General features: G+C 39.3%; 1 protein-coding gene across 2 annotated transcripts in view; it reads right to left on the bottom strand.

Annotated features, from left to right (window-relative positions):
- ACER3 (alkaline ceramidase 3) overlaps positions 1 to 23212 on the bottom strand; it is a 149411-nt gene extending 126199 nt beyond the window's left edge. Inside the window, exons 1-2 of one of the 2 annotated variants that reach the window (XM_020897566.2) lie at positions 22987 to 23012; positions 7287 to 7339 (exon numbers count right to left, since the gene is read on the bottom strand). In XM_020897566.2, the coding sequence (XP_020753225.1) occupies positions 7287 to 7302 (16 nt within the window). In that variant the 5' untranslated portion in view covers positions 7303 to 7339; positions 22987 to 23012. Of the gene's footprint in view, positions 1 to 7286; positions 7340 to 22986 lie in introns of both variants that reach the window. The other variant, XM_020897565.2, reaches the window with a different exon arrangement.
- Positions 23213 to 27594: the final 4382 nt, after the last annotated feature.

Below are 27594 nucleotides of genomic sequence, written 5' to 3'. Positions count from 1 at the left end.
TGGAGAGTATATACTTAAAGAAGGGGAGCTGTACAAAGCAAGTTCCTATTTACCCAGCTTTTGGCCTTGGGCAAAGTACAACACACAAAGAGCAGTAGAATATAACACTACAGGCTTTCTAGCCTGGGAAACCAAGAAACTGAAGTCAGAAGAAACATGACCACTGAAGAGAATGGAGAAATCCTTAAAGGGAACAACACTAAAAAGGTTATCTTCAAATTCTGTCTGCTAAATATATTTGTACCATTAGAGAACCTCACATGTACATGACAGACTGAAAGAAGTTCAGCTAAAGGCAAAAGAGACAATGGCCAAAAAATAAGAATTTACAGTTCAAGTCAAGTCAGTCAAGACAACTGTCAATTAAAACCAAAGAAACAATACTCAACAGGGAAAAAACAAACAAACAAAAAAGAATCTCCACAATTTAACACTCTTACTATCCAAAATAAAATCTAAAATTATTTAACATAGGAAGAACCAGGAAAATGAAACACATTCTTAAGAGAAGAGTATCAACTGATGAACCCCCAGATCACCCAGGCAGACAAGGGCTTTAAAGCAGATCTAATAACAATCTTCAATAAATTAAACCAATGACCAAACAAAACATGCTAACAATAATGAAAAGAGGGAATTCGTGGAGAAAAATAGAAATGATTTTAAAAAGCACTAAATGAAAGTTCTAAAACTGAAAAAATGCAATATCTGAAATAAATTATTCACTGAAAAAATGACAGGGAAAAAAGTGAACCTGAAGACAGATTAATCAAAATTATCCAATCTGCACAGGCATAGAGAGAGAAAAAAATATTTTTTGTAAAATGAACTGACCTTAAAAGGCCTGTTAGATGACATCAAGCAGTCCAACAGACTTGAACTAGAAACAAATGATAGGAGAGAGACTGAAGCAGAAGAGAATATGTAAAGACTGACCAAACTTTTCTAAAATATGGTTAAAGATATAAGTTTACAGACATAAGATGCTAGACTTGCTGAAGAGAAATGATACCAGAAGGAAATACAGATCCTCAGATAGGAAAGAAAAACATTAGAAATGGTAAACCCCCAGCTAAATACAAAAGTTAGTATTATGCCTTTTTCTTTCAATTTACTTGTAACTTTCTTACTTTTAACATATTGTTCATAGCACATGTGAAAGTGAAAGTCGCTCAGTTGTGTCGGACTCTTTGCGACCCTATGGACTATACGGTCCATGGAATTCTCCAGGCCAGAATATTGGAGTGGGCAGTCTTTCCCTTCTCCGGTGGATCTTCCCAACCCAGGGATCAAACTCAGGTCTCCCACATTGAAGGCGGATTCTTTACCAGCTGAGCCACAAGGGAAGCCCATAACAGATTAGATATTAAAAAAAAAAAAAAAAAAACTGCAGCATAAAAACAAGGAAAGTAGGATATGGACCTATACAACTGACTTATTCTACACATTCCTAAATTTTTCATGAAGTGAGCAGTGAAAAGTTAAGGATACACACTGTATCCCTTAAGAAACCACTAAATAAATGCTACAGATGAAATGCCAACAGGAAAAGCAAAGTTAAAATTCTCAAAAAGTAAAAAAAAAAAAAAATTAAAATAAGAAAGAACAGAGAAAACTAACATAAAAATAATAAAATGGCAGACCCATACCCAACCATCAGAGATAAACCTGCTGGTCTGCTGTCCTGTTGATAATATGTTTTGTTACTTGTTTAGAGTTTTGCTTTTAAAAGATAAATACTTGAGATATTTCTCTGTTAGAAGAGCTTTGGGATTCTCCTCTCCCTTCACACTTAAAAGTAAAACTGTGATTTCTAATGGATTTCTTACTCTAAAAGTTTTGAGGGTTGCTGTTTATTTAATTCAACAATTAGTGTTTAGATCAACCAATACAAGAGCAGCAACTGAATAATGGCTCAAGGTGGGGCTCAGATAACAGCAAGCAGAGAAAGGTAAAAATGACCTTCACTGGGGTCCCTCTGAGGAGCCTGCCTGTTTCTACACTGTTCAGAACTATGTACTTCAAACTGTTTACACTGAGAAAACCTTCAGGTTATTAGAAGGCATGCAAGACAACTGCATAACAGAACTGTAAGGATTTCTTTCCTCTTGCAGTTACTTTGAGGTTCTATTGATGCATAGTAAGATGCATAGTAAAAAAAAAAAAAAAAAAAAAAACAGCATAGTATGTGTGCTGAGTTAATTTCTACCTAGAAATTCAAGGGTTCTGGTCTTGAGAGTCTGATCAGGTTAAAATCTCAATCTGATCTGAGGAAAGAGTTTTTTCCTTTGCAAGAAATACAACTAACCCAATCCTGGTGAGGGGAGGTGTTCTTAGACTGCAAGCAAATTAGCAAACACTCTATAAGGAAACTGGTATATCATCTTTAAAAATATCAAGGTCATAATGGTCAAAAAAACTTTAGAAACTATTCCAAACAAACTGAAACTAAATAGATGTGAGATCTAAATGTAACATGTGATTCTGGACTAGATACTTTTGCTAGTAAGGGCGTTTTGGGGAAAACTAAAAAAAAAAGTTAAATGGGATTATAAGATTAGATGGCAGTAATACATCAATGTTAACTGTCTGATTTTTTTTTTTCTTTTTTTTTTTTCCAACTGTCTGATTTTAATGGCTGTATTGTGGCTATTGTAGGACAACATCCTTCTTTGAAGGAAATATTCAATAAATTATGAGGGGTAGTTAACAGAGGATTATGTTGGTGACATACCTTCAAATGGCTCAAAAAGAAGTTATTTGTACTGTACCTGAAACTATTCTTTACATTGGAGATTGCTTTCAAGGTATTTTTCTTTCTCTAAGCAGATATAGCTATAGATTAACATATTTATATAATTACTTTCCATGCAAAGAATCAGGAAAATGTGACCCAACAACAGGGGAAAAACATCAGACCTAGAAATGATGAACAGCAGAACTAGTAGATGAGGATTTAAAACACCTATTACTAATGTGTTCAAGGATTTAAAAAAAAAACATGAATACGACAAAGAGAAATGCATAAACTATTTTTTTTAAATTAAATGAAACTTTTAGAGCTGAAAAACGCAGCATCTGAAATTTTAAAATTCATTGTATGTGCTTAACAGAAGGATCAGTGAACCCCGAAACTAAGGAAATAGAACCTATACAAATTAAAGCACAAAGAGAAACAGGCAAGAAAAAAAAAAGAATCAAAGGACAAGTAAGATAATAACTATTTAACACGTGTATAGGACTTGCCTGTTGGTCCAGTACTGTACTCCCAACCCAGGGGACCTGGGTACAAGCCCATGTGCCACAACCAGAGATCCTGCATGCCGCAACTAAGACCCAGTGCAGCCATATAAATAAATTTAAAAATTTAAATAAATAAATTTATAAAAGATTATTTAAAAACACATGAATAATTGAAGTACTAGAAAAAGGAGAAAACAGAAAACAAAGCAGGAAAATATCAAAGCTATACTGACTTAAAATACTCCAAATTTTGTTTTTTAAAAAATCAATCCACAGGCCTAAGAAGATGAAGAAACTTCAAGCAAGATTACCACACAAAAACCACCATTAACATCACCACATTATCGCTAAGGAACATAACAATAAACTACTGAGATCAAAGATAAAAGAGAAAACTCTAAAAGTAGATACATAAAAATGGCAAAGGAAATAAAGACTGTAATAAATGATGACTCCCTAAACAAATAAATAAATAAAATCCAAACTAGAAGACAATCTAATAAGTTGTTAGCTGCTGAAAGAAGATATCTATTCAACAAGAATTCTACACCCTGCAAAAATGTTTCAAATAGGAAGGTGAAAAAAGACATTTTCAGACAAATGTAAGTTGACAAAATTTATTACCAACAGAAGTGTACTATAAGACAAGTTAAAGTATACAATTTAAGGTCATCACATTATACATTCAGTTCAGTTCAGTAGCTCAGTTGCTTTGCGACCCCATGAACTGCAGCACGCCAGGCCTCCCTGTCCATCACCACCTCCCGGAGTCCACCCAAATCCATGTCCATCAAGTCAATGATGCTATCCAACCATCTCATCCTCTGTCGTCCCCTTCTCCTCCTGCCCTCAATCTTTCCCAGCATCAGGGTCTTTTCAAATGAGTCAGCTCTTCACATCAGGTGGCCAAAGTATTGGAATTTCAGCTTCAACATCAGTCCTTCCAATGAACACCCAGGACTGATCTCCTTTAGGATGGACTGGTTGGATCTCCATGCAGTCCAAGGGACTCTCAAGAGTCTTCTCCAACACCACAGCTCAAAAGCATCAATTCTTCGGCACTCAGCTTTCTTCACAGTCCAACTCTCACATCCATACATGACCACTGGAAACACCATAGCCTTACTAGACAGACCTTTGTTGGCAAAGTAATGTCTCTGCTTTTTAATATGCTGTCTAGGTTGGTCATAACTTTTCTCCCAAGGAGTAAGCGTCTTTTAGTTTCATGGCTGCAATCACCATCTGCAGTGATTTTGGAGCCCAAAAAAATAAAGTCAGTCACTGTTTCCACTGTTTCCCCATCAATCTGCCATGAAGTGATGGGACCGGATGCCATAATCTTAGTTTTCTGAATGTTGAGCTTTAAGCTAACTTTTTCACTCTCCTCTTTCACTTTCATCAAGAGGCTCTTTAGTTCTTCTTCACTTTCTGCCATAAGGGTGGTGTCATCTGCATATCTGAGGTTATTGATATTTCTCCTGGCAATCTTGATTCCAGCTTGTGCTTCCTCCAGTCCAGTGTTTCTCATGATGTACTCTGCATATAACTTAAATAAGCAGGGTGACAATATACAGCCTTGACATACTCCTTTTCCTATCTGGAACCAGTCTTTTGTTCCATGTCCAGTTCTAACTGTTGCTTCCTGACCTGCATACAGGTTTCTCAAGAGGCACGTCAGGTGGTCTGATATGCCCATCTCTTTCAGAATTTTCCAGTTTACTGTGATCCACACAGTCAAAGGCTTTGGCATAGTCAGTAAAGCAGAAATACATGTTTTTCCGGAACTCTCTTGCTTTCTCGATGATCCAGCGGATGTTGGCAATTTGACCTCTGGTTCCTCTGCCTTTTCTAAAACCAGCTTGAACATCTGGAAGTTCACGGTTCACATATTGCTGAAGCCTGGCTTGGAGAATTTTGAGCATTACTTTACCAGCGTGTGAAATGAGTGCAACTGTGTGGTAGTTTGAGCATTCTTTGGCATTGACTTTCTTTGGGACTGGAATGAAAACTGACCTTTTCCAGTCCTGTAGCATATATTCACTGGACAAAAAATCCCCATAAAAGTAGATCCACACAGTTCAAATCCATGTTGTTTAAGGGGCAACTGTACTGGCAAATAAAACCCAGACATAGATGGAGATGATAATACATCATATCCAAATGGGCCAGAGATGCAAAGTTGGTCCAACAGTGGAAAAAAAAAAAATCAATGTCATTCATCATGTTAACAGAAAGGACAAAATCACTTCAATAGATATAGAATACTATTTGACAAAATTCAAAACCCACTCTTGATAAAACTCAAGCAAGGCAGGAAAAGAAAAGAATTTCCTCAACAAGAGGTCAAAAAAACCCCTAGAGTTTATCTAATAATAAAAACAACAACAAAAAAAAACCAATCATATCTAATAATGAAACATTTAAGGCTTTCCTCCTTAAAGGAGGAAAGACAAAGCTTTCTGTTCATGTCACTTCTACTCAACAATGTACTGGAAGGACCTAGCCCATGTAATAAGGCAAGAAAAAAAATGCAAAAAGATTGAAAAGAAGGAAGTGATACTTTCTATTCACAGATTACATGATTGTTTGCTGCTGCTGCTGCTAAGTCACTTCAGTTGCTTCAGACTCTGTGAGACCCATAGACGGCAGCCCACCAGGCTCCCCTGTCCCTTGGATCCTCCAGGCAAGAACACTGGAGTGGGCTGCCATTTCCTTCTCCAATGCATGAAAGTGAAAACTGAAAATGAAGTCACTCAGTCGTGCCTGACTCTTAACGACCCCAAAAACTACAGCCCACCAGGCTCTTCCATCCACGGGATTTGCCAGGCAAGAGTACTAGACTGCAGTGCCATTGCCTTCTCCACATGATTGTTTACTTAGAGACAAAAAATTAATAAGCAAGTTTAGCAAGGTAGAAGGTAGAAGAATGATAAACAAAAATCAATTTTATATCTTTATGCTAGCAACAAACAATGAGAAACATGAAATCTTAAAAATACAATTTATAAGAACATCAAAAAATATAAAACACTTAGAAATAAATTTAACAAAATGTTTAAGACCTCCACAACGAAAACTATTGAGAGAAATTAAAGGAGACCTACATACATGGAGAAATAAAAGATGGTGGATTATAAGACTCATATTTTTAAGATGTCTGTTTTCCCCAAACTGATTTACAGATATAACACAATCCCAGTAGGTTTTTTAAATAAAAAGTGATGCATTATCTATTTTATTTAACAGATTACCTCAAAACTTAGCAGCTTAAAACATCAAACAATTATTGTATCACATAATTTGCTTCAAAAATATGGAAGCAGTTCAGATTCGGGATCTTTCCTGGGGACACAGTCAAATGCTGGCCAGCTCCAAAGTCTTTGAAGGCCTAAATGGATATGGAAGATCAACTTTCAAGATGGCTAATTCTCCCGGCTATTGGCTGGAGGCCTCAGCTCCTCACTACATAGACTTTTCATGACATGAGGGCTTGCTTCCAACAGAATGAGTGATCCAGGAAAGAGCACAAGAGGGAAGTAGTCATGCCTTTTATAACCTAGTATGCAAAGTTTCATCACATTATTTCTAATTTATTTTATTAGAAGCAAGGCACTAAATTTGGCCCATACTCAGAAGAAGATATAATAATTAAATTTTACCTCTTAAACAGAGAAGTAGCCAAGGATTTGTGCACATACAGTGAAATTCTAAACAACAGTTAAGAAAAAAATCAACTATCTAACTTATCAATGTAAGTAATTCTCAGGAACATGGATAATACTAAGGACCACAATTTGAGTAAAAAAAAAAAAAGATGCAGAAGAACATATATATATATGCAAAATTTCACTCACATAAAAAGTAAAACCAGCAAACTTAAACTGTGTTTTTTCAGGAATGCATGAGTGGTAAAAGGCTAGGAAATGAAACACTGAATTAAGATAGTGGTTATCTCTCAAGAAAAAGAAGACAAGCTGAGGGAAGAGCAAAAAGGGGCCAAATGTTTACCTAATTATGGTTGCTCTTAACCAAAGAATACTCACCCTTTATCAAGATCATAATTCTCTTCAACTGGCAAGCTTTAAACTGGGCATTCCTACAGTAGCAAGAACAAAGAACATCCATTTGATTGGCAAGCCTAATTAAATCAACTTCAGTGATCAACAGATCAACAGAATATCAGACAACAAAGCCAGAATGACCTCTTGTCTGCTTGGAAAAAGTACATGGTATAGAGGGACAACCTAATGAATAGGAGAAAATGTTTGCAAATACCAAAAGGGCTTAATTTCCAAAATATACAAATAGCTGATACATCTCATTATCAAAAAAGACCAATAACCCAATCAAAAAATGAGCAGAAGGCCTAAATAGGTATTTTTCCAAACAAGACATACAGATGGCCAATAGGCACATGAAAAGATTCTCAATATCACTAATTATTAGAGAAATGCAAATTAAAACTACAATGAGGTATCATCACCTCACATCAATCAGAATGGCCATCATCAAGAAGTCTACAAATAATAAATGCTGGAGAGGGTGTAGAGAAAAAAAGAACCTTCCTATACTGCTGGTGGGAATATAAACTGGTGCAGCCATTATGGAAAACAGTATGGAGGTTCCTTAAAAAACAAAAAACAGGGTTACCATATTATCCAGAATCAATCCCACTCCTGGGAACATAGCCAGAAAAGATGAAAACTACAATGTTCACAGCAGCACTATTTACAATAGCCAAGACGTGGAATCAATCTAAATGTCCATCAACAGAAATGGGTAAAGATATGATGCATATATATGAATATATATACACACATAAAAGAATGAAATAATGCCATATGTAGCAACATGGATAGATCTAGAGATTATTGCATTAAGTGAAGTAAGTAGGAGAAAGACAAATATCATAGGATACCACTTACATGTGAAATCTTAAAAAAATGATAACAAATGAAATTACAAAACAGAAATAGACTCACAGACATAGAAAACAAACTTATGGTTAACAAAGGGGATAGCAGTGGGGAAGGAGAGAAGATATATTAGGAGTTTGGGATTAACGTACACACTACTATACATAAAATAGGTAAACAAGGTCCTACTGTATTGCACAGGGAACTGTACTCAATATCTTGTAATAACCTATAATAGAAAAGAATCTGAAGATAATATATATGTATAAGTGAATCACTGTGCTGTATACTGAAACTAACACAACATTATAAATTAACTACCTTCAATTTTTAAAAAATGAAGAAAAAAAAAGAATGTGGATCAAATGCTGTGAATGTAAAACACTAACCATTCTGAGGAAAGTTCTGAAACTTTCTAATAAAACTAAACATATGACTATCCTATGGCCCAGTTATTACAATCCTAGGTATTTACCTCTGGGAAATGAAAATATATCCACAGGAAGACGTGTACAAGAATGTATACAGCAGCTTTACGGTTACCCAAACCTGAAAACAGGCTTCCCTTGTGGCTCATCTGGTAAAGAATCTGCCAGCAATGCAGGAGACCTCAGTTCGATCCCTAGGTTGGGAAGATCCCCTGGAGAAGGGAAAGGCTACCCAATCCAGTCTTCTGGCCTAGAGAATACTAGTATACATGTATATACATGTATAATACATGTATAGTCCATGGGGTCGCAAAAAGTCAGACACAACTGACTGACTTTTACTCCTCTTTACTTCAAACCTGAAAACAGCCAGGTGACAGGAAAATAGATAAACTGTGTTAATATCATACAATGGAATATTCTTGGCAATAAAAAGGAACTACCAATACATGCAATGACACAATGAATATCAAAAACATTATGGAAGTAAAAGAAGCCTTACACCAAATAGCAAATATTATTAATATATATACTATATATAAAATAAATAGTATATAATACATATATATTTAATATATAATTCCACTTATATACAGTCCTAGAATGAACAAATCTAATCAATGGTGAAGAAAAACATCAGAACAGGTGGTTGCCCTGGAGAAGAAGGAAGGTGACAGTGAGAATTACAGGAAAGGAGCATGAGGAACTTTCATGTTTGATGATAAAAAAGTTCTCTACCTTGATAGGGGTTTGGATTATACAAACATATGCATTTCTCAAAAACAGCAAACACACATAAGATTTGTGCATTTACACTGAATATAAATTTTACATCTAAAGAAAAAACAAAGAATTGAATTTTAATGATATACATGTTGAGGTATTTTAGGGAAAAGTGTACAGATGTTTACAATTTACTTTGAAATGTATCCAAAAAAATGAACTGATAGATGGAGAGAGGAATGGATAAATAAACATGATAAAATAAGTACTGTATACCAAAACATTATTGTTAGGGTCTAGGATATTCACTGCAAAATTCTTCTAACTTTGCTGTACCTGTGAAAATATTAACTTTTTTTTTTTTTAAAGGGGGGCTTTTCATGCCGTATTATGATTTGGCCTTTATTCTTCAGTCAGTAGAAAGTCTTCAAATAGAAACAGAAGAAGCACCTAATTCTGGGTATCCACTGACTGGGATGCAGCTACAAATGACAAAGGAACTGCAGATATAAAAGCAACTGGGTTAAAAAAAAAAGTGGGTTAAGACTATGTGGCACACTAGATACTCCAACCAACCTTCCCACTGAAAACATCTAAAAATTTGGTATATTGACAAAATATTCAAATAAACAAAGGAAGAAAGGGAAGAGGGTTTAAGTAGGGAAGTTCCTCCAAGGTGTGTGTTCAAATAGGATTCATCCCCAAGTAAAGGTTTAACTTTCCCACATGCACAGTCATGTCCAATTCTTTGCTGCCCACTGTAGCCTGCCACGCTCCTCTGTCCATGGAATTTTCCAGGCAATAATACTAGAGTGGGTTACCATTTCCTACTCCATGGGATCTTCCTGAGCCCAGAGATCAATACCTTTGCATTTGCTGGCAGATTCTTTACCACTGCACCACCTGGAGAGCCCTTAACTTACCCACCCTAATTCCTAAACTCAGGGTTTGCTATTACGGACTTTGAATAGTTTGAATAAGACCCAGTCATGTTATTAACAGTAATCTTTACTTCAAGAAAACTGACTGTAGGTGCTAACCACATTTACAAGATTCTTTCACAGCAACACCTAAATCAGTATTTGATTAAACAGTGTGAAATTGAAAGTCACTCAGTCCTGTCTGACTCTTTGCAAGCCCATGGACTATACAGTCCATGGAATTCTCTAGGTCAGAATACTGGAATGGGTAGCCATTTCCTTCTCCAGGGGATCTTCCCAACCCAGGGATCGAATCCAGGTCTCCTGCATTGCAGGCAGATTCTTTACCAGCTGAGTCACAAGGGAAGCCCAAGAATACTGGAGTAGGTAGCCCATCCCTTCTCCAGGGGATCTTCCCAACCCAGGAATAGAACCAGGGCCTCCTGCATTGCAGGCAGATTCTTTACCAATTGAGCTATCAGGGAAGTATTTGATTAAATAACTGGATACTTAGCCAAGTCAAATTTACACATAAAACTAACCATCACAGGTAAGAAGGTCACAACTATAACAAAGCAAGGATTTATTTTTTAAACTTATTTTGACTAGATTCCAATTCAACTAATACTTATTTAGCACCTAGTATTTGCCAGGCACTTCCCTGTGTGCTTTCACATATATCATGCCACTTAATTCTCATAACCCTACCGAATGTTCATTTTCTCATTTTATAGAAATAAAAATGGTAGAAAGAATGGTTAAGCGATTTGCCAAAGACACAAGGTTCAGTGGCAGAAAGTTCAGATAGGATTTTGATTCTGACTTCAAATCATTATATCAGGTGAAATACTTTCCTCACAGTAAAGCATGTAAGGTTTCATGTCACCATAAACTGCTTCTGCTATCAATCATTTTTCTGAGTTCTAAAATGTTTCTTTATGCCTTCTTTTAAAACACTCTTTTGCACTATCTAAAACTCTCCAGGTAAGGGTTTTTTCCTCCCACCCACTATGAAACAGTTGGTAAAGAAAAGGGTAGAAGCCCCAAATCAAAGAAACAACTTAAAATTTCAACCTGAAATAACAGTGCACTCAACAAAACTTTAAATGTTTACTATTCTCTTTATTCTAGTTAATAAAGCTCCCCAAATCACAATGAGTTATTTTTTCTCCTTATTTACTCAAACCTCAATTACTGTTCGATTAAAAATAAATAAATACATCATTTCTTCCAACAAGTGCTACCAAATGACAATTTTCCCTAGTTAAAATCTTGGACAACCTAGGTAAATGCTAAATCAAGATTGGACTTCAACATGTACTTTAGCCTTCAAATACAGTATCCTGATCTGCAGTTTCACTTTCCAAGCTTTCAATTATCCATAGTTAACTGCAGTCTGAAAATATTAAACAGAAAATTTCAGAAATAAACAATTCATAAGTTTTTTAACTGTGCAGCAACCTGAGTAGCACAGTGAAATCTCACCCTGTCCTGCTCTATCCCACCTGAGATCCTCAACCATCAATGTCATTATGGTTCAATGACCCAGGATCACGCAAAGCAAATAAATCTCATTCTCAGAAACATCAGAAGTTAATAGTAGCCTAACACTAGACACAATGCCTTCTCATCATGTATAAGCATTTTATCACCTCAGATTATCACAACAATATGGGTGAGTACTGTACAATAAGATATTCTGAGAGACCACAGTCACATAATTTTATTACAGTATATTGTCATAACTATTCTATTATTAGCTGTTATTATTCTCTTATTGAGCTTAATTTATAAATTAGATTTTCTCATACATGTATATAAGAAAAAACATAGAATATACAGTTGACCCTTGAACAAAAACAGGCTAGAACTGTGCAAATCCACTATATGTGGATTTTTTTTCAATAAATACATACTATAATACTACACAATCCACAGTTGGCTGAAACCACAGATATGAACCAGGGATATGGAGGGCTAACTGTAAATCAATATGTGGATTTTCAACTATATAGAGGATTGGTGTTGTTCAAGGGTCTACTATATACAGCTATTTCAGGCATCCCTTGAGGGTCTTGGAACGTAAGGAAGGTCTACTATATAGGGCTGTTTCAGGCATCCCTTCAGGGTCTTGGAACATAAGGAAGGGCTACTATATTACAACTAATTATTAAATATAGTTGTTGTTGTCCAATGGCTAAGTTGTATCCAACTTTTTGAGACCCTGTGGACTGCAACACACCAGGCTCCTCTGCCCTCCAGTATTGCCCAGAGTTTGCACAAATTCATGTTCACTGAGTTGGTGATGCTATCTATCTCATCCTCTGCCATCCCCTTCTCCTTTTGCCTTCAATCTTTCCCAGCAATAGAATCTTTCCCAATAGGTTGGCTCTTTGCATCAGATAGCCATCATACTGGAGCTTCAGCTTCAACAACAATCCTTCCAATGAATACACGGGTTGATTTCCTTTAGTAATGACTGGTTTGATCTCTGTGCTGTCCAAGGGACTCTCAAGAGTCTTCTCCAGGACCACAATTCAAAAGTATCAATTCTTTGGCATTCAGCCTTCTTTATGGTCCAATTTTCACATCCATACAAGACTACTAGAAATACCTTAGCTTTGACTATACAGAACTGTGTCGGCAAAGTGATATCTTTGCTTTTTAATACTCTGTCTAGGTTTGTCATAGCTTTCCTTCCAAGAAGCAAGCATCTTTTAATTTCATGGCTGCAGTCACTGTCCACAGTGATTTTGGAGCCCAAGAAAATAAATTCTGTCACTGTTTCCACTTTCTCCCCTTCTATTTGCCATGAAGTGATAGCACCAGATGCCATGATTTCAGTTTTCTGAATGTTGAGTTTCAAGCCAGCTTTTTCACTCTCCTCTTTCATCAAGAGGCTCTTTAGTTCCTCTTCACTTTGTCATTAAAGTGGTATCATCCATATATATGAGGTTGTTGCCATTTCTTCAGCAGTCTTGATTCCAGCTTGTGATTCATCCAACCTGACATTTCACATGATATACTCCACATATGAGCTTCCCTTGTAGCTCAGTTGGTAAAAATCTGCTTGCAGTGCAGGAGACCTGGGTTCAATCCCTGGGTTAGGAAGATCCCCAGGAGAAGGAAATGACAATCCACTCCAGTATTCTTGCCTAGAGAATCCCATAGACAGAGGAGCCTGGCAGGCTACAGTCAACAGGGTCACAAGAGTCAGACATGACTTAGTGACTAAACCACCACCACTTCACATATAAGTTAAATAAGCAGGGTGACAATATACAGCCTTGTCATACTCCTTTCCCAATTTTGAAGCAGTCAGTTGTTCCATGTCTGGTTCTAACTGCTGCTTTTTGACCTGCATACAGGTTTCTTAAGAGTCAAGTAAGGTGGTCTGGTACTTTCATCTCTTAAGAACTTTCCACAGTTTGTTGTGATCCACACAGTCAAAGGTTTTCGCCTGGTCAATGAAGCAGAAGTAGATGTTTTTCTGAATTCCCTGGCTTTCTGCATGATACAACAAATGTTGGCAATTTGATCTCTGGTTCCTCTGCCTCTTCAAAACCCAGCTTATACATCTGGAATTTCTTAGATCACATAACTGCTGAAGCCTAGCTTGAAGGATTTTGAGCATAATCTTAAGAGTATGTGAAATGAGAAGAACTGTATGGCAGTTTGAATATTCTTTGGCATCATCTTTCTTTGGAATTGGAATGAAAACTGACCTTTCCCAGTCCAGTGGCCACTGCTGAGTTTTCCAAACTTGCTGGCATATTGAGTGCAACACTTTAATAGCATAATCTTTTAGGATTTGAAATAGCTCAGTTGGAATTCCATCACCTCTACTAGCTTTGTTCATAGTAATGCTTCCTAAGGCCCACTTGACTTCACACTCCAAGATGTCTGTCTCTAGGTGAGTGACCACACCATCATGGTTATCTGGGTCATTAAGACCTTTTTTGTATTGTCCTCCTGTGTATTCTTGCCACCTCGTCTTAATCTCTACTGTTTCTGTTTCTGTTACCATTTCTGTCTTTATCGTGCCCATCCTTGCATGAAACATTTCCTTGGCATCTTCAATTTTCTTGAAAAGATTTCTAGTCTTTCCCATTCTGTTGTTTTCCTCTATTTCTTTGCATTGTTCATTTAAGAAGGCTTTCTAAATATAGACCAAAGTCTAAAAGATAGTTTGGCTTGAGCTTGGCTTAGGTATCAGGAACAAAAGAAAATTGTTTCCAAAATGAAAATGTAATATGTTCAATTTTAAATTCAATTTGGCTCATGACCCAGAACAATCATTTTCAAACTTTTCTTCACATGCAGTGTTTTTGGCCTGTTAATCCTGGGGGCAGGGTGGGGGAAGAGGGTGGTGATCAACACCTAACTTGATTTTCAAGTTAGAATCCTAGATTCCAATATCAGCCCTGTGATCCTGAAGAAGTCATTTATCCTTCTGAACTTGATTTCTTACCTACAAACAGGAAGAACACTTACATCCCATAGGAAAAAAAGAATTAATAGTGCTTTGTGAACTATTAAGTCTTGCTTCTCCAAGTATAATCTCCAGACTTGATAGCTTATAAGACTTGATAGTCATGACTTGATAGCTTATAAGAAATGCAGAATCTAAGGCTACATTCCAGACTTATTATACTGGAATATGCATTTTAACAAGATCTCTAGGTAATTCACATGCACATGAAAATCTGAGCAGCACTACTGTAAAGCACTCTATAGTTGTTAGGTATTTTCACCACAAAAAAAATAGTTCATTAGGCACACTTTTTGTTCTGAGGAAGTCATATGACCTGATAACTCATTAACAATATGACATCAACAACATCTGACATCATCCTCCTCAGCTCTACCATTTCCCATGCTGAGAAATAACTGAATGTGGATTCTGGTCTAGGTTTCATAACTAATTTGCAATATAATCTTGGGCAAATCATGTCAACTCTCAAGGTTCTTCTCTTTATATATAAAATGAGTTAGACCACTAGTTATGAACCTGAGGTCCCTGGACTCACTGGAGTCTGAAAAAGTAGCAATGGAAGGAGGCAAGACAGTATGAGAGTTAAGAGGATAACTTTAGAATCAGATGGCCCTTAGATGGTCACTTAAGCTCTGCCACTTAATAGTCTGTGACCTAGGGCAAGTTACTTAACCTTCCTAAACTTTAAAAGAGTTATAAGGATTATAATAATCATTCTTATAATATACACACAGAGCTTTGCACATAAAGTGTCCTATAATGTTAGCTTTTATTATTTCTATTGGCTATTTTCAATATCTCAAAAGTCAAATTTATCTGAAATAAGGCTGCAATGAAAATATTATGCTGCTTTTCTTTGGAATAGAATTATATCAATACATTAAGGTAATACATTATCTTATATATCTCATATGAATCAATACAGTGTAATAACATATCCTCTGATTGAGAGTCACATGTGCTTTTGATTATTTTAAATAGGGATAAAGTATATTAATAATCATAATTTATGTAGAAGTATTAAGCTACAATTTATATAAGAAAAATAATAAATTGCCCAAAAAAGAAAATAAGAAGATATAAAATGCTTTTTTCCTAATGAAAAGGTTAAAATAGCTGCAATGTCACCATATGAACCAGAAATTCCACTTTTGGGTCAAAGAGATATTTGTACACCCATGTCACAGCCTCACTATTCACTAGAGCAAAGAGGTGGAAGCAACCCATGTGTCCATCAGTGGATGAATGGATAAGCAAAATGCAGTGTACACACAATGAAATACTATTCAGCCTTTGGAAAGAAGGAAATTATAATACATGGTACAAAATGCTACATAAGGGCATTATGCTAAATGAAATAAGCCAGTTGCAAAAAAAAAACCCACTGCTGATCCCACTTATACAAATTCATAAAGACAGAAAGCAGAAGACTGGTTGCCAGGGTCTAGGGGTAGGTAGGAAGGAAGGAGGGAAATAGAGCTGTTAAATGAATTTGGAGTTTCAGTTCTGCAAGATGAGAGTTACAGAGATTGGTTGTGCAATGATGTCAATGTACTTAACACTACAGAACTGCATATGAAAAATGGTTACAATGGTAAATTTTATGTTACATGTGTTTTTCCACAATGATTAATAAATAAGTATAAAAACAGCTAGCTGTTCTTCCAGCACTAACACTGTAAAGCCCTTATTCATCAAGTTTTTAATAAGTACCCCCCTTCATTGCAATCCAATGTATACATATATTCATCACAGCAACTGAAACAATTTACTGGCCATCTCTGACTTGTATACATTAAATCCAAACCCTTTGGTACCATGAATTTGGCCCTCCATTTGGCCTTCATTCTTCAGTGGTGTTTCTGAGCCATGAGTCAGAGGCAGTGCTGTTTGCTTGTCAATAACTCAGGAAAAAGACTATCTTCCTTAAGGTGACAGGGACACCACCTCCACCAAGCCCACAGAACCCCAGGGCCAAAAGAAGCCTGAAGTATGCTCAATTCCTAGAGGCCACTATTCAGAGAAGACAGTAGGAAAGGGCCTGAAAAAAGGAAAGGAAAAGTGTGCAATAAGATACAAGTAGCAAGGAGATCCAACCAGTCCATCCTAAAGGAGATCAGTCCCGGGTGTTCACTGGAAGAACTGATGCTGAAGCTGAAACTCCAGTACTTTGGCCACCTCATGCAAAGAGTTGATTCATTGGAAAAGACCCTGATGGTGGGAGGGATTGGGGGGCAGGAGGAGAAGGGGACGACAGAGGATGAGATGGCTGGATGGCATCACCGACTCAATGGGCATGAGTTTGAGTAAACTCCGGGAGTTTGTGATGGACAGGGAGGCCTGGCGTGCTGCGATTCATGGGGTTGCAAAGAGTCGGACACAACTGAGCGACTGAACTGAACTGAGCACATGTGTATGGCAGAGGCAGCTGGTTAAAGCTTCTCTAGTCTCCTGTTGCACTGGCAACAAAAGATAGTTTATCCCTTTATCCGATCTAAGAGAATCCCATCATAAATCCCATCCCTCAGTGAAAGACTGAGGGTTGCCCTGCTTTCCTTCTGCCCAGTTCCTGTGAACAGGATGGGGAGAGGAGCAGCAAATCTGTAAGAAGAGCCAACACCTATCAAGCTTGAATAATCCTAGCCCAAGGCAAAGTCTGTTGGTGTTTAGTCACTGAACATCTGGCTCTTCAGTTCATGTACAGAGGGCAAAGCATGTAGCTAAGTTGCCTCCTAGTCTCCCGATGAGGAATATACGTGGCATTTTACAAAAATGGATAATTGAAAGATGGAACAGGTCAACAATGATGAAAGTGCAGAAAAGAAACAAAAAAAAGTAATAGTGTTGGGGGTGGGGAAGGGATGATTGGAAGTTTGAGATTAGCAGATGCAAACTATTATATGGGCTTGGCTTCCCTGATGACTCAGACGGTAAAGTGTCTGCCTGCAATGCGGGAGACCCAGGTTCGAGCCCTGGGTCAGAAAGATCCCCAGGAGAAGGAAATGCCAACCCACTCCAGTACTCTTGCCTGGAAAATTCCATGGACAGAGGAGCCTTGTGGGCTACAGTCCATGGGGTCCCAAAGGGTAGGACAGGACTGGGCAACTTCATTTCACTTCACTTCAACTACTATATAGAGAATGGATAAACAAGGTCCCACTGTATAGCTCAGAGAACTACATTCCATATCCTGTGATAAACCATGATGGAAAAAAATATGAAAAAGAATGTACATATGTATAACTGAATCACTTTGCTGCACATTTGCTGAAATTAACAGTTAATCAACTATACTTCAATATAATTTTTTTTTAAAGTAACCATGTTAGAAAAAAAACTCAAACATAAATGGAGTTACAAAAGAAACTGGTTGTGAAAAAAGAATATAGATAGACCAGAAGTGACACCAGCAAAAACTGTGCATTAAAGGAACTCTCAGAAATATTCCACAATATTGAAAGTGCTAAGAATGAAATGTTGGAAAGTGATCCAAACTTAGAAAGGATGAAGACAATCCACCAAGGCACAGAAGAAAAAAAAAGTACTTATTCTGTATCATAAGTTATAAGAAGGCAAGTTCTACTCAAACTATTCTAGATAAGTTCTTTGACAAAGAAATAAAACATTTTAACTCTCAATGATTTTAATGTTTTAAATTACAGTGTACTAAACAGAGGAGGAGATGGTTGGATGGCATCATCAACTTAATAGACATGAGTTTCAGCAAACTCCGGGAAGATAGTAAAGGACAGGGAGGCCTTGTGTGCTGCAGTCCATGGGGCCATGGGATCACAAAGAGTCGGACACAACTTAGTGACTGAAAAAAAGTATGTTTTAATATTTTTTTATTTTTTCATATATTTATGACTACCAATGAGGATTTACAATGTTTGACAAAAATAAGTAAAAGTCACACAACACTCATAACTTTTCTTATTGAGTATTAAGACTGATTAGCTAGGTTTTAACTTGCATAGTCATTTGTATTGTCCCACCCTACTAAGCAAAGTGAGGACTGTCTGTACTTGTAAGTTCTGGCACATCAAGGTATTTAGTATTTCACAACTGAAGAGAAACCATCAAAGGGACTTCCTTAGTGGTCTAGTGGCTAAGATTCTGCACTCCCAATGCAAGGGGCCTGGGCCTGCTCCCAGGTCAGGGAACTAGATCCCACTTGCTTCAACTAAGAGTTCACATTCAGCAACTAAGACCCAGCCCCGCCGAATTAATCAATTAAAAAAAAAAAAAAAAAACTATTGAAAAAAAGAGAGAAAGAAACTACCTTTTCCCTTGTTTATTAAAATCCGCTTAAACCAAAAAGGAACATGAACTCAAACTGGATGATGTTAAGAAGATTGTGTTTAAGGTTTTTTAGTGACTAAGAACTGCTGCCATCTTTATGTGCAATTCCCCAAAGCTGTTTTTAAATTACCCAAAACGCACACACCCAATGCTGAGAGATGGGCTTCCTGAAGTTATTTAATTTGTCATCTGTGATAGTATATTACTTCATGCTTGTCCTCATCCCTTGCATGCTGGGGCAAAACAATAAATATGTGATAGAAATAATATGGTATAGTAGCTTTAGAGTCAGACCTCAACTTGAATATTATCTCTACCTGATTGTTTTGCAACCTTAAATTACTTATTAGGGTTTCAATTTCTTAATCTGTGATATAAGGATAATAATGCCTTCTTTTTGGAATTATAGTAAATGTCAAAAAAGATAAGATATATGAAGTGCTTAGCAAAATGTGATACATAGTAAGCACTTATATATAGCTATTATCACCATTATCATTATCCTTAATATTTCTATCATTATTGTAAATATTTTAATCATGATAAAGTTGCTTTGCTTTAAGCACATTATTGTGCGTGCATGCTAAGTTGCTTCAGTCATGTCCAACACTTTCTTAACCCATGGACTGTAGCCCACCAGGCTCCTCTGTCCATGGGATTCTCTCGGCATGATTACTGAGGTAGGTTGCTATTTCCTACTCTATGGGATCTTCCTAATCCCAGGGATCAAAACTCATGTCTCTTCATTGCAGCACTGTTTATAATAGCCAGGACATGGAAGCAACCTAGATGCCCATCAGCAGACAAATGGATAAGGAAGCTGTGGTACATATACACCATGGATTATTACTCAGCCATTAAAAAGAATTCATTTGAATCAGTTCTAATGAGATGGATGAAACTGGAGCCCATTATACAGAGTGAAGTAAGCCAGAAAGATAAAGACCATTACAGTATATTAACATATATATATGGGATTTAGAAAGATGGTAACGATAACCCTATATGCAAAACAGAAAAAGAGACACAGATGTACAGAACAGACTTTTGGACTCTGTGGGAGAAGGCGAGGGTGGGATGTTTCGAGAGAACAGCATCGAAACATGTATATTATCTAGGGTGAAACAGATCACCAGCCCAGGTTGGATGCATGAGACAAGTGCTCAGGCCTGGTGCACTGGGAAGACCCAGAGGGATTGGGTAGAGAGGGAGGTGGGAGGGGGGATCGGGATGGGGAATACATGTAAATCCATGGCTAATTCATGTCAATGTATGACAAAAACCACTACAATATTGTAAAGTAATTAGCCTCCAACTAATAAAAATAAATGGAAAAAAAAAAGAAAATACAGAAAAAAAAAAAAAAAACCAACTCATGTCTCCTGTATTGGCACGCAGATTCTTTACCACTGCTCCAACCTGGGGAGCCCAAACACATTATTAATCAGCCTATTTTTCAAAGATAAAGTCTCATATTCAGATATGAATAGATACACACTACTTACTGGGTAAGAAGGCTGACCTTAAATTATTTCAGATCATTTTCTTCCATGGTACATGTGCAAAGGGCTGCCAACACTCACTCATCCTCTTCTTGCACTCCCTGATACCTAGTCTGCTCAGAGTTTCCTCTTCTGAGGACATTAAGAACCAAAGCCATTTCCCATTTCTCAGCGCTATCTGTCAGAACAATAGTATCTTGCGCTCTCATATCTCACATGACTTAACTGTCAGTTTTCTCTTTTGATTCTAATCCTTGACTCTAAACTAACAATCATTATTACCTATATTGACCCATAAAGTTGCAAAGGACCTAAAGTCCAACTGAAGCCAATCCCTTTTCTCTACCAAACAACTGTTTAGTTGCTAAGTCATGTCTGACTCTTCTGTGGCCCACCAGGCTCCTCTGTCCATGGAATTTTCCAGGCAAGAATAGTGGAGTGTGCTGCCATTTTCTCCTCCCAGATCTTCCTGACCCAGAGACCAAGCCCAAGTCTCCTGCATTGGCAGGCAGATTCTTTACCACTGAGCCACCAGCGAAGCCCACCAAACAATTAATTCCCTCTAAACTATTCTATGCGAGTTAGCCTAGCAAGGTCTGTTTTAACACTTTTAGTGACAGAAAACCCTCTACCTCTCGATTCAATCCATTCAATGATTATAACTTTAAAATTTTCCTTATGTTGAACCAAAATCTCTCCCCTTTCAAGTAGTTTCCACCCATAGGCTCTAATTTCACATTCTAGAAAAATACAGGAAGTTTATCTATTCTATACTACAGCCCAATCAACATTTGAAGACTCCTGAGTTTCACTTTTCCACATTACACATTTCTAGTTCAGAAAGCACAATTTTAAGCCCCTTCTCTCATGGACCTCCTCTGGACCGTGTATGGACTTGTCAAAGTGATCTAACAACGAATATGTAAAGCACTTCCTTCTCCAACATTTGAGCTGCCAAATAATTACACTACAAATGATCCCTTTGTCCATATCCATCCATTACTATGTAAAAATTATTAATTTAACTAGTAGTTCAGGAAAAGTAACTCTCAGCCTAAATCACAGTTTAAAGAAAATGGTACTGAAAGTCTTAAAAACAACCAGTTTTCGTGTGTCCCAGTTTAAAGAAAATGGTACTGAAAGTCTTAAAAACAACCAGTTTTCGTGTGTGTGTGTGTGTGTGTGTGTGTGTGTGTTAATGCTAGTCAATCACCAGGGAACACAATAAAGGAGGATCAGCTGGCCTGAAAGTCTCCTCTCTTTCCCACAAAGCCAAACACAAGCCTGGGGGGAAAAGACCCAACAATGGGAAGGTTAGTTAAAAAAGGTTTTGCTTCCTGTCCTGAGAAAGTTGAGCCAATTAAGAGAAGGCAGTAATAGTGAGCCAAAAAAATATTCTCTGTACCTTGCCAGAAGCAGATACCTGAAGGATCAAATATTGTGCTCTTAAAACTTGACGAAAGTAAACTACAAAAAAGAAGTGGCAGATTTTTCCTGAGCTCTCCTCGCCTGGCAAGAACGTCCATCTGGGGAAATACACACGCAGAGCCCCAAGGGACCAGTCAGGGGCAGCAACTGAAGAGGGTTCTTCCTAAGTCCTCAGTAGGTGCAATCAGTGCAAGTACTGTCCTCAGAAGAACCTATACATTTGTCAGGTAGTCGGAGAGGAGGCAGGGTGGAGTCGGGACTGGAACCCTTGTGCCCTTAGGAGCCTGGCACGAGCCGGAAGGTACTGACTAGAGGCTGCCGTCTACCTCCGGATGCAAGGAGATAGCCGAACGATCGTACTCCGAGAGGAGGTGATTTCTGGTACCGAAGATATCCCGGGTGGGAGTGGGCTGGGGGTACAGACAGGGGTCGGGATCTGACACGGGGAAAACCGTTCCCTGTAAAGTGACCGAAGAGGTCTCACAGGAACAGAGAAAGAGGAAGGCAAAGGCCGTATTTTCACGTATTTGGGGGAAGACTGAGCTAGGACCTGTTCCCTTCTCCTGTGCCCTTATGACGAAGGTGGTGACAGCAACAGTAGGAGCAGGTGTCCCCGGCCCTCATTCAAACGAGCAGAGTCCCCCACTGTCCCGAGCTCTTCTCGGGCTGTCCCCACTCGCCCCTCAGGCAGCGGAATCCCCATTCCCAACCCTGCCCCTCAGGCTTTCCCCTTAGGTCCAGCAGGGGCTCTCCACTTCTCTTCCGCCCCCCAATCTCAAGGCCACCCTCAACCCGTCCAGACTGGCCCTCCCCACTCGCCAGTCTGGATTGCTCTAGCTGCTGCCTTCCTCCGCAACATTCCCGCTCCAGTCCCCTGGCCCGGTCTCCCCTACGCCACCTCCCCCGGCCAGGCCCGGTGCCTCCCCCGGCGGCCAGGTCCGCCCTCTGCCTTCCTCACGCGGCGTCTCCCCCTCAGACCGGCGCCCTCCCTCCCTCGCTCCCCCGCCTCAGGCCGGCACCCTCACTCACAGAACTCTGCGATGTACCAGGTCACGGCGTAGTTCTCCTCGCACCAGTCCAGCGTGGAGGTCGTTGGACCCCAGTAGCCCTCGCGGTCCCCGGCGGGAGCCATCGCGCGCGCCGCCGCCGCCCAAGCGCTCCACTGGCTGCGATCGGCTCCGCGGGCTCCCAGGCCGGCTCTGGCCCTGCTCGCGCGCTAGTCTAGCGTCCCGCCCGCCCTCCGTCCCCGAGGGGCGGGGCCCGGCGCCGTCAGCGACCCGCCGGACCAGAGACCCCGCCCACCGCGGCCGGCGCAGAGCCCAGGCCGAGGGCCGGGGACTGCCCTGCCGCCTCCTTCCTCGGGAAGGGGTGTGACCTGGGCCGCCGGCCCCGCCTAGACACGCCCTTGGCTGTGGGTTAGGCGTTCCTGATATCCCCGAGGCAGCTTTCTATCCGAACCTCTGAGCTTCTGTAGGAGGGGCGGTTGATTTTATTGAGGCGGGGGTGGGATGAAGGCTTCAATCAAGCCCTGGCTTGATAAAACCTGTGCAGGGATGCGCCTTCGTGTCTTTACTTGGTCACAGGCCTCCAGAGGAGCCCAGAAACCGACTACTCCAGCCCCGCCGGGGACTCCTAGGAAACAAACAGTAATTTTCTGATAAAGGTGTAAGTGTCAGCCAGTTCAGTCGCTCAGTCGTGTCCGACTCTTTGCGACCCCATGGACTGTAGCCCGCCAGATTCCTCTGTCCATGGGATTTCCCAGGCAAGAATACTGGAGTGGGTTGCCATTTCCTTCTCCAGGGGGATCTTCCCCACCCAGGAATCGAACCCACGTCTCTTGAATAGCAGGCAGATTCTTTACCATCTGAGCCACTGGGGAACAACAAATCCTGGTCCCAGAAAAATGAAGGGGGAGGGGGGCACTTTGAGATCATGAAACAACAGTGCAGCCAGAACGCTAAAGCCTGCTTCCCTTTGGGCTTCCAAGCCGAGAAGTTTCCACCATCTAGCAATCTATAATTGTGCCCAGTTCTTCAGGCAACCCACAGCCTCCCCTACTACCAGCTTCAAGACCTTAATACTTCGCAGAGCTGCTGGAGGGATCTTTTTAAAACACAAATGCACGCCCCCTGCCCCTAGAATTCAGCTACACCAAACTCTTCCCTAGCTCAGAATGTACGGGGTCCACTCCCATCTTCCTGCCTTTGCGCCTGCGTTTCAGCTGGGAATGCCGGCCTTCCTCTCTTCTCCATTGACTAGTTTCCACTGGTCCTTTAGAATCTGGGTTCCTGAAACCCTCCTGACTCTTACCCCCAGTCGCTCCTTTGACCTTTGTTCCTATCCTCCAGTGAAAGATACATCCTGATCTGAAAGTCTGATTTCCGTCTTTACCTCCTAACAGCCAGGATTCTGCCTGACCATGCACTTTGCAACACAGAGTATAGTTAAGGATGGCACAACTGCAATTTAATATTTTCTAAAGAAATAAGTCAGGTAAGATGTAATCAAAGGTAAAAGATATTACAGCCTCTCTACAAAATGTCTATAGCAGATAATAGATGCAGAACCTTTACTGGCAGTGTGCAAACCTAGGAATAAAGGTTGAGTGTTTAATAGAAATAGTAGGGTATCGAAATTTTTCTTTTGAACAGCAGACATTGAGCTGCTATGTACTCAGCCTTTGGCTGAATGCTAGGAACACATGGGAACTTCCCTGCTGCCTCAGTGTTAAAGAATCTGCCTGCCAATGCAGGAGTCGCAGGTTTGATCCCTGGGTCAGGAAGATTCCCCCGAGGAGGAAATGGCAACCCACTCCAGTATTCTTGCCTGGGAAATATCACGGATAGAGGAGCCTCGTAGACTACAATCCATGGAGTTGTAAAGAATCGAACAGGACTTAACAACCGCAGGAACACATAGAGGTAAATAGAAGACATCCAAGATGGCAGTCTTTAAAGAGAGAAATAATACTGAGGAGTGGGAAAACTTTTATTTCTAGTCATTTTTTTATCTTGTCCTTTAAAATTTCTGTCTCAGGTATGTTCTTAATATGTATAATAATCATAAGTATGTATAATTTATAAATGAATATATATATTTGTATTTTCAAAATGAATATGCAGAAATACATACTACAAGTGATTTGTTGATGAGATTGCAATAAAAACTGTAGATACCACAACTGTAGATTGTGTTAATACTTGTTGCTAGAAGTAAAGCAAAAATTAGGGTGTTGTGGGAGCCGTTATGTGGAAAGTATGTCTAACTCAGCCAAGTGACCCAAAGCAGAAGATGAGGCCTTGGCTACATCAATACCTAGCACATTAACAGTTGGGGGCAGAGGGGACCTACCATGATCAGGACAAAATTTAGGAGAGAAAAATCAATTAATTAAGAGAATTATTTGTTGTTGTTGCTGTTTAGTCAATAAGTCCTGTCCAACTCTTTTGCAACCCAATGGAAATCCATGGGATTTCCCAGGCAAGAATACTAGTTTGCCATTTCCTTCCCCAGGGGATCTTCTAGACCCAAGGATTGAACCCCTGTTTCCTGCATTGCAGAATTCTTTACCACTGAGCCACCAGAGAAGCCCAAAAGAAATATTAACTAATCAATAAAGAGAAAAAGTAAACAGCAGTATCACTGAGAAAACACAAAGTGGATTTCATAGATCCTTCAGCAATATCTGTCTTCCTTTCTCTCTTTTCTAAAAAAACTTTCCCCCCAGCCCAGTATTAATGCAATGCATGAAAATATAAGGAACCAGAACAACCAAAGCTATCTCGAAAAAGAAGGAGGATTTACACTTCCCAATTTCAACACTTACTACAAACCTCCACCAATCAAAACAGTGTAGTACTGGCATATGGATAAACCTGTAGATCAATGGAACAGAATCAAGACTCGAGAAATAAATGATAAATTTATGGTCAGTTGATTTTCAACAAGGATGCTAAGAGAAGGAATAGTCTTTTCAACTGGTGTTGTAACAACTAGATGTTGTTGTTTGGTCCTAAGTTATGTCCAACTCTTTTTGTGACCCCATGGACTGTAGCCCACCAGGCTCCTCTGTCCATGGGATTTCCTAGGCAAGAATACTGGAGTGGGCTGCCTTTTCCTCCACCCAGGGGTTGAATCCATGTCTCCTGCATTGGCAGGCAGACTCTTTACCACTGACCACCATAGAAGCCCAACAACTGGATATCCATATGCAAAAGAATGAAATGAGATTCCTTCTAATTCCTTCTAATTGAAATGAGATTCCTTCTTAAAAAATTCTTTTTTAATAGATGCCCTAAAATATTAATTTAAATGGATCATAGACTTACATGTAAGAGCTAAAACTATAAATGGATTAACAATTCTCCAGGCCAGCATACTGGAATGCGTAGCCATTCCCTTCTCCAAGAGATCTTCCCAACCCAGGGATGGAGCTTAGGTCTCCCACATTGCAGGCGGATTCTTTACCAGCTGAGCCACTAGAGAAAGGTCCATCTAGTCAAAGCTGTTGTTTTTCCAGTAGTCATATATGGATGTGAGAGTTGAACTATAAAAAAAGCTGAGCACCGAAGAATTGATGCTTTTGAACTGTGGTGTTGAAGAAGACTCTTGAGGGTCCCTTGGACTACAAGGAGATCCAACCAGTCCATCCTAAAGGAAATCAGTCCTGAATATTCATTAGAAGGACTGATGCTGAAGCTGAAACTCCAATACTTTGGCACCTGATGTGAATAACTGACTCATTGGAAAAGACCCTGATACTGGAAAAGATTAAGGGCAGGAGGAGAAGAGGACAACAGAGGATGAGATGGTTGGATGGCATCACCAATTCGATGGACATGAGTTTGAATAACCTCTGGGAGTTGGTGATGGAAAAGAAGCCTGGCATGCTGCAGTCCATTGGGTCACAAAGAGTTGGACATGACTGAGTGACTGAACTGAACTGAAAACTATTAACTGTTAGGAATATACATAAAAGTAAATCTTTGTTGTGACTTCCCAGGTGGCCCAATGGCTTAGAATCCTCCTGCCAATGCAGGGGATATAGATTTGATCCCTGGTCCAGGAAGATCCCACATGCTGCAGAGCATGTCCATGCACTGAAACTACAAGTGGCCAAACATGTAAAGATGTTCATGTTTGCCATACTAGAAATGCAAATAAAAAATAAAAATCAGATACGACTTTACACACTCTAAGAAAACCAATATTTAAGAAAGATGTGGAGAAATTGGAGCCTTCATATATTGCTGCTATGTAAAATGATGCAGCCACTTTGAAAAACAGTTCCTTAAAATGCTAAGCAGAGTTACCATATGACCTAACAATTCTACTTCTAGGTATATACTAAGAGAATTGAAAACACGTGTCCACAAAAAATGTACAAAGATGTTCATAGCAGCATTAGTCACAATAACCAAAGAGTGGAAACAAAGCAAATTCTATTAACTGATGAATAAATTAATAAAATGACTACCCACATTTGTGTCAGTCACTCAGTTGTGTCCAACTCTGCGATCCTATGGACTGTTAGCCCACCAGGCTCCTCTGTCCATGGGATTTTCCAAGTGAGAATACTGGAGTAGGTTGCCATTTCCTCCTCCAATGTCAGCCAACTTAGTGTAGTCTAAAGTCTTA

Source organism: Odocoileus virginianus, chromosome 10 (genome assembly GCF_023699985.2).
Source record: "Odocoileus virginianus isolate 20LAN1187 ecotype Illinois chromosome 10, Ovbor_1.2, whole genome shotgun sequence".
NCBI classification, from domain to species: Eukaryota; Metazoa; Chordata; class Mammalia; order Artiodactyla; family Cervidae; genus Odocoileus; species Odocoileus virginianus.
The sequence above is the reverse complement of the archived record's forward strand: the minus strand, read 5'-3'. Positions and strand labels throughout refer to the sequence as shown.